The following is a 6,880-nucleotide window of genomic DNA, read 5'->3' as shown; positions in this document are numbered from 1 at the left end:
GGTCCCTAAGAACATCCAATTCAAGGTTTGAAATCATGGAATTACGGGATCATGGAGCCATGGAATTGCAGAATGACTGAAGTTGAGAAGGATCTCCAAGACCATCAAGTTTGACCTCTGAAATCCTGGGACTTTGGAATTATGGAGTTATGGAATGGCTGAGGTTGGGAAAGGTCTCCAAGAACATCAAGCTCCAGGTTTGAGAATCATGGAATTATGGGGTCATAGGATCATGGAATTGTGGAATCAAATCATGGAATTGTGGAATGACTCAGGTTGGGAAAGGTCTCCAAGACCATCAGGTTTGACATTTGAGGATCACGGGATCATGGAGTTATGGAATTATGGATCCATGAGATTATGGGGTCATGGAGTGGTATGGTCATGGAATCATGGAATTACAGAATGGCTGAAGTTGGGAAAGATGTCCAAGAACATCAAGCTCCAGGTTTGAGAATCATGGAATTATGGGGTCATAGGATCATGGAATTGTGGAATCAAATCATGGAATTGTGGAATGACTCAGGTTGGGAAAGGTCTCCAAGACCATCAGGTTTGACATCTGAGGATCACGGGATCAAGGAGTCATGGAACGGCTGCGGTTGGGGAAAACCTCCAGGAACATCAAGTCCAAGGTTTGAAATCCATGGAATTATGGAATGTGGGATCATGGAGTTCTGGGATCTGGGATCTAGGATCATAAATTAATAGAACTGTGGAATGTGGGATCATGGAATGCTGGGATCCCAGAGCTCTGGAGTCATGGAGAGACTCTTTGGGAGAGGAAGGCGAGGTCGGCGGGAACGAGGGAGCAGAAGGCCAATTCCAAGCTTTCCAACGGAGCCTGGAGGTCGCTGGCGGGAGGGAAAAGGGAGAGGTGAGGATTTGTTGGGATTCAGGGGGAATGAGAGCTGGGATTGCATCCATGGGAGCGTGGGATTGTGGGATGGGTGAGGTTGGGAAAGAGCTCCAAGAACATCAAGGTCCAGGTTTGAGAATCATGGAATTGTGGGATCATGGGGTCATGGAATTGTGGAATCCAATAGTGGAATTATGGAATGGCTGAGGTTGGGAAAGAGCTCCAAGAAATTCCAGGTCAAGGCTTGAAACTCATGGAATGATGAGATCACGGAGTCTTAGAATTGTGGAATGGCTGAGGTTGGGAAAAAGCTCCAAGAACATCGAGTTTGACCTCTGAAAATGCCGGGATTTTGGAGTGATGGGGTCATGGAATCATGGAATTACTCAGGTCAGGAAAGGTCCCCAAGAACATCAAGGTCAAGGTTTGAGAATCATGGAATTATGGGGTCATAGGATCATGGAATTGTGGAATCAAATCATGGAATTGTGGAATGACTCAGGTTGGGAAAGGTCTCCAAGACCATCAGGTTTGACATCTGAGGATCACGGGATCAAGGAGTCATGGAACGGCTGCGGTTGGGGAAAACCTCCAGGAACATCAAGTCCAAGGTTTGAAATCCATGGAATTATGGAATGTGGGATCATGGAGTTCTGGGATCTGGGATCTTGGATCATAAATTAATAGAACTGTGGAATGTGGGATCATGGAATGCTGGGATCCCAGAGCTCTGGAGTCATGGAGAGACTCTTTGGGAGAGGAAGGCGAGGTCGGCGGGAACGAGGGAGCAGAAGGCCAATTCCAAGCTTTCCAACGGAGCCTGGAGTTCGCTGGCAGGAGAGAAAAGGGAGAGGTGAGGATTTGTTGGGATTCAGGGGGGAAATGTGGGGAAAGATCTCCAAGAATGTCAAGTTTGACCTCTAAAAATCCTGGGATTTTGGAGTTGTGGGATCATGGAATTATGAAATGACTGAGGTTGGGAAAGAGCTCCAAGAACATCAAGGTCAAGGTTTGAAACTCATGGATATTATGGGATCATGGAGCCATGGAATTGTGGAATGACTGAGGTTGGGAAAGAGCTCCAAGAACATCAAGGTCAAGGTTTGAAACTCATGGATATTATGGGATCATGGAGCCATGGAATTGTGGAATGACTGAGGTTGGGAAAGATCTCCAAGAACGTCAAGTTGAACTTCTGAAAATCCTGGGATTTTGGAATGATGGGGTCACGGATTTATGGAATGGCTGAGCTTGGGGAAGAGCTCCAAGAACATTGAGTTTGACCTCTGAAAATCCTGGGATCTTGGAGTTATGGGGTCATGGAATCGTGGAGTGACTCAGGTTGGGAAAGGTCTCCAAGACCATCAGGTGTGACAGCTGAGGATCACGGGATCATGGAGCTGCGGAATGACCGAGGTTGGGGAAAACCTCCAAGACCATCAAGGTCAAGGTTTGAAAGTCATGGAATGATGGGATCACAGAGCCATGGAATTATGAAATGGCTGAGACTGGGAAAGGTCTCCAAGACCATCCAGTTTGACCTCTGAAAATCTGGGATTTTGGAATGAGGGGATCGTGGAATTATGGAATTATTCAGGTTGGGAAAGGTGTCCAAGAACATCAGGTTTGACATCTGAGGATCATGGGATTATGGAGTTAGGGAATTATGGATCCATGAGATTATGGGGTCATGGAGTTGTGTGGTCATGGAACCATGGAATTATGGAATGGTTGAGATCGGGGAAAACCTCCAGGAACATCAAGTTCAAGCTTTGAAATTCATGGAATTATGGGATTGTGGGATCATGGAATTGTGGAAATAAATCAAGGAATTACGGAATCGCTGAGGTTGGGAAAGATCTCCAAGAACATCAAGTCTGATGTTGGAGGAACATGGAATTATGGGATCAAGGAATCATGGGATTTGGGAATCACAGGTAATGGAATTACGGAATGACTGAGATTGGGAAAGGTCTCCAGGAACATCAAGTTTGACCCCTGAAAATCCTGGGATTTTGGTATCATGGAGCCAAGGGATTGTGGAACTGAAATAACAGGATCATGGAGTCGTGGAATTATGGCATTATGGAATGATGGGATCATGGAGCTACGAGGTCATGGAGCCAGTGAAGTTGGAAAAGGCTTCAGGATCATCAAGTCCAACCTTTGGGAATCCTGGAGTCAAGGAATTATGGGATCATGGAGTTTTGAAATCATAGAGTTACGGAATCATGGAGCCATGGACTATTAGGAAAACGGGATCATGGGAACCTGGGATCATTAAGGCTGGAAAACATCTCCAAGACCATCGAGCCCAAACCTTGGGAATCATGGACGGGAAAGGCCATGGAGCCCAACCTCTGAGACTCCTGGAATGATGGGATCATGGAATTGTGGGATAATAGAATCACTGAGTCAAAAACTAATAGGATGACAGAACCATGGGATCTTGTGAATGTTGGGATAATAAAATCCTGGAATCAGGCGGCTAAGATTGGAAAAGACCTCCAAGATTGTCAGGTTCAGCCTTTGAGAATCCTGGGATCGTGGAATAGTGGGATAATGGAATCACGGAGTCATGAGCTATTGGGATAACAGAATCAAGGGAACATGGGAATATTGGGATAATGAAATCAGGGAATCAAGGGATCATTAAGATTGGAGAAGACCTCCAAGATTATTGAGACCAACCTCTGGGAATCGTGGAATCACTGAATGTTGGGATTTTGGAATGATGGGACAATGGAATCACTGAGTCACGAACTATCGGGATAAGGGAATCACGGGAACGTCGGGATAATGAAATCCTGGAAGCACGGGATCACTGAGGCTGGGAAAGACCCCCAGCCCTTGGGAATCCCCCGTGAGCGCGGGAAGGGCCCGGCCGGGCCCCGCTGCGTGGGGAACTCACCAGAGGATCTGGCGCAGATTGCCGGAGAGCCGGGAGGATCCCAGGTTGAGCTCGCGGAGGCTGGGCAGCATTCCCAGCTGCCCGGCCAGGCAGCGGATCCCGATGGCCGATTCCGGCGTGGGGCGCCGCACGTCCACGTTGCTGTACTGCAGCTTGAGGCTGCGCAGCTCCGGGAAGCGCGAGAGGTGCGGCAGGATCACCGAGAGCCCCGTCAATCCCAAATTCCGGAAGCGCAGATCCACCCTCCGCACGCAGGAAGGATCCAGAGTTTCCAGCAGGCTGACGATTCCTGCCAGGGAGAGCTTTTCCGCTTGGAACTCGCGGCACTTGAGGCGCAGCGGGCCGGCGGATCCGGTCTGGAGCGCGTCGCGCAGGATCCCGTAGGCCTTTGTGCCGCTTGGATCCGCGCCGCTGGAATTCCCGCTGGTGCTTGGACACCTCCACGCAAGCCTTGGCCAAAGCCACCGTGCCCGACCAGACGCTCATCCCGTCCGGAGCGCGGCCGGACGCTGAATCCGGGAGGCCGGTGATGTCCAGAACGCGCAGGCTGGGAAAATGCGAAGATATCATCAAAAATGGGAAGAAACATCAAAAACGGGAGGAAAGAAACATCACAAATGGGAGGAAACCATCAAAAATAGGAAGGAGCCATCAAAAATGGGAAAGAACAATCATAAAAAGGAGGGAACCATCAAATTGGGAAGAAACCATCAAAAATGGGAGGATATTATCTAACATGGGAAAAAAACCATCGAAAACGGGAAGAACTGTCAAAAATGGGAAGGAACCATCAAAAACAAGAAGAAACCATCAAAAAAGGGAGGAAACCATTAAAAATGGGAGGAAATTATAAAAAAGGGGAAGAAATCATCAACAAATGAAAGAAACTTAAGGATGGGAAGGAACCATCAAAAACGGGAGGAAACCATCAAAAACGGGAAGGAACCATGAAAAATGGGAAGGAACCATCAAAAACGGGAAGGAACCATCAAATACAAGAAAAAACCATTAAAAATGGGAGGAAACCATGAAAAATTGGAAGGAACCATCAGAAAAGGGAAGAAACCATCAAAAACAAAAAGAAACCATGAAAAACTGGAGGAAACCATCAAAAATGGGAAGGAGCCATCAAAAATGCGAGGAAATTATGAAACATGGGAAAAAAACATCGAAAATGGGAAGAACCATCAAAAACTGGAAAAAACCATCAAATACAAGAAGAAACCATCAAAACCAGGAGGAAACCATTAAAAATGTGAGGAAATAATAAAAAACGGGACGAAACCATCAGAAATGTGTGGAAACCATGAAAAACGGGAAGGAAACATCAAAAACGGGAAGGAACCATCAAAAATGGGGTGGAACCGTCAAAGAAGGAACCATCTAAAATGGCAAGAAAGCATCAAAAATGGGAGGAAACCATCAAAAACTGGAAGGAACCACCAAAAATTAGAAGAAACCATCAAAAACAAAAAGAAACCATGAAAAGCTGGAGCAAACCATCAAAAATGGGAAGGAAACCATCAAAACCAGGAACCATCAAATACAAGGAGAAATCATCTAAAACAAAAGGAAACCAGCAAAAATGGGAAGGAACCAGCAAGGAAGGCACCATCAGAAATGGGAAGAAACTAACAAAACCACGAAGGAACCATCAAAAACAGGAAAGAACCATTAAAAATGGGATGGAACCCTCAAAAACAATAAGGAACCATCAAAAACGGGAAGGAACCATCAAAAACAAGAAAGAACCATCAAAAACAAGAAGGAAACCATCACAACCAAGCAGGAACCACCAAAACCGATGGAGGAAGCGCAGGAACGGAGGTGTCCCCATCCCGAAGCTCCCCAGAACCCACCTGGCGTCGTGTCCGGGCTCCTCCAGCTGCCGCCGGAGCTGCGCCACCACGGCCAGGATGACGGCCTGGACGCAGAGCTTGCAGGGATGGTCGCGCAGCAGCTCCCTGTGCCCCACCAGCCGCTGGAAGTTGAGCACCGGGAAAGGCCAAGCGGCCACCAAATCGCGCAGCACCAGGGGTCTTCCGTCCAGGAACGCCGCTTGGAAGAGGACGGGGTGGAGATCGGCGGGAAGGGCGGGAAGGGGGCGGTGGGCGACGACGCGGCGGGCGCAGAGGAAGAGGAGGGAATCCATTGGGGGCGGCTGTGGGGATTTGGAGAACAAAGAATAGCAGAGAAACCCCAAATGTGAGGGTATCCTGAAGAAAAGCCAAGATTTTGGGGGGGGCTTGTGGGGATTTGGGGACCAAAGAATTCCAGGGAAACCCCAAATGCGAGGAGATCCCAAAGAAAAGCCTGGACAAGATGGCAGCTGTTGTGAGGGGACCCTCAGCGCGTCTTGAGGGGGGCTGAGGGAAAGGGGGTTTGGGGGGAGGGGAGGGTGGGTGAGTGGAGGGTTCTGAAAAATGGGGGTGTGGGGCGTGCCCAGGGACCCCCCAAAGCTGTGCGGGGACCCCAAAACCAGTCCAGAAACCCCTAAACCACTCCAGGGATCCCAAACCAGTCCAGGGACCCCAAAACTGCTCTGGAGACACCAAAACCACCCCAGGGATTCCCAAACCTGGCCCAGGGACCCCAAAACTGGTTTGGAGGGTTGTGAGGGGACCCCCAGCGCGTCCCAGCAGGGAATGTGGGGATTTGGGGAACAAATAATTGTGGGGAAACCCCAAATGCGAAGATGTTTTGAAGAAAAGTCGGGAATTTAGGGGGCTGTGGAGATTTGGAACCTGGCCCAGGAACCCCAAACCAGTCCAAGGACCCTAAACCAGTCCAGAAACCCCTAAACCACTCCAAGGATTCCCAAACCTGGCCCAGGAACCCCAAACCAGTCCAAGGACCCTAAACCAGTCCAGAAACCCCTAAACCAATCCAGGCACCCCAAACTGGTTCAGGGACCCCCAAATCAATCCAGGCACCCCAAACTCAGCCCAGGGACCCCCAAATCAATCCAGGGGCTCCAAACCCATCCAGGGACACCCCAAATCAGCCCAGAGATCCCCCAGACCTCCCCAAACCTGTCCAGGCACCCCAAAACCAGCCCAGGATCCCCCAAAACCACTCTAGGGACCCCAAACCAGTCCAGGGACCCCCAA

At 49.1% G+C, this 6,880-nt stretch overlaps 1 protein-coding gene across 1 annotated transcript; it reads right to left on the bottom strand.

Annotated features, from left to right (window-relative positions):
• Positions 1-760: 760 nt before the first annotated feature.
• On the bottom strand, positions 761-6,133 carry LOC102034148 (leucine-rich repeat-containing protein 14-like). Its single transcript, XM_014311275.2, is given in 4 exon segments — positions 761-854; positions 3,771-4,154; positions 4,156-4,317; positions 5,630-6,133. Coding segments are annotated over 4 exon segments (933 nt in total). The 5' UTR covers positions 5,923-6,133.
• Positions 6,134-6,880: the final 747 nt, after the last annotated feature.

This window comes from Geospiza fortis, unplaced genomic scaffold (assembly GCF_000277835.1).
Source record: "Geospiza fortis unplaced genomic scaffold, GeoFor_1.0 scaffold660, whole genome shotgun sequence".
Lineage (NCBI taxonomy): Eukaryota > Metazoa > Chordata > Aves > Passeriformes > Thraupidae > Geospiza > Geospiza fortis.
The sequence above is the reverse complement of the archived record's forward strand: the minus strand, read 5'-3'. Positions and strand labels throughout refer to the sequence as shown.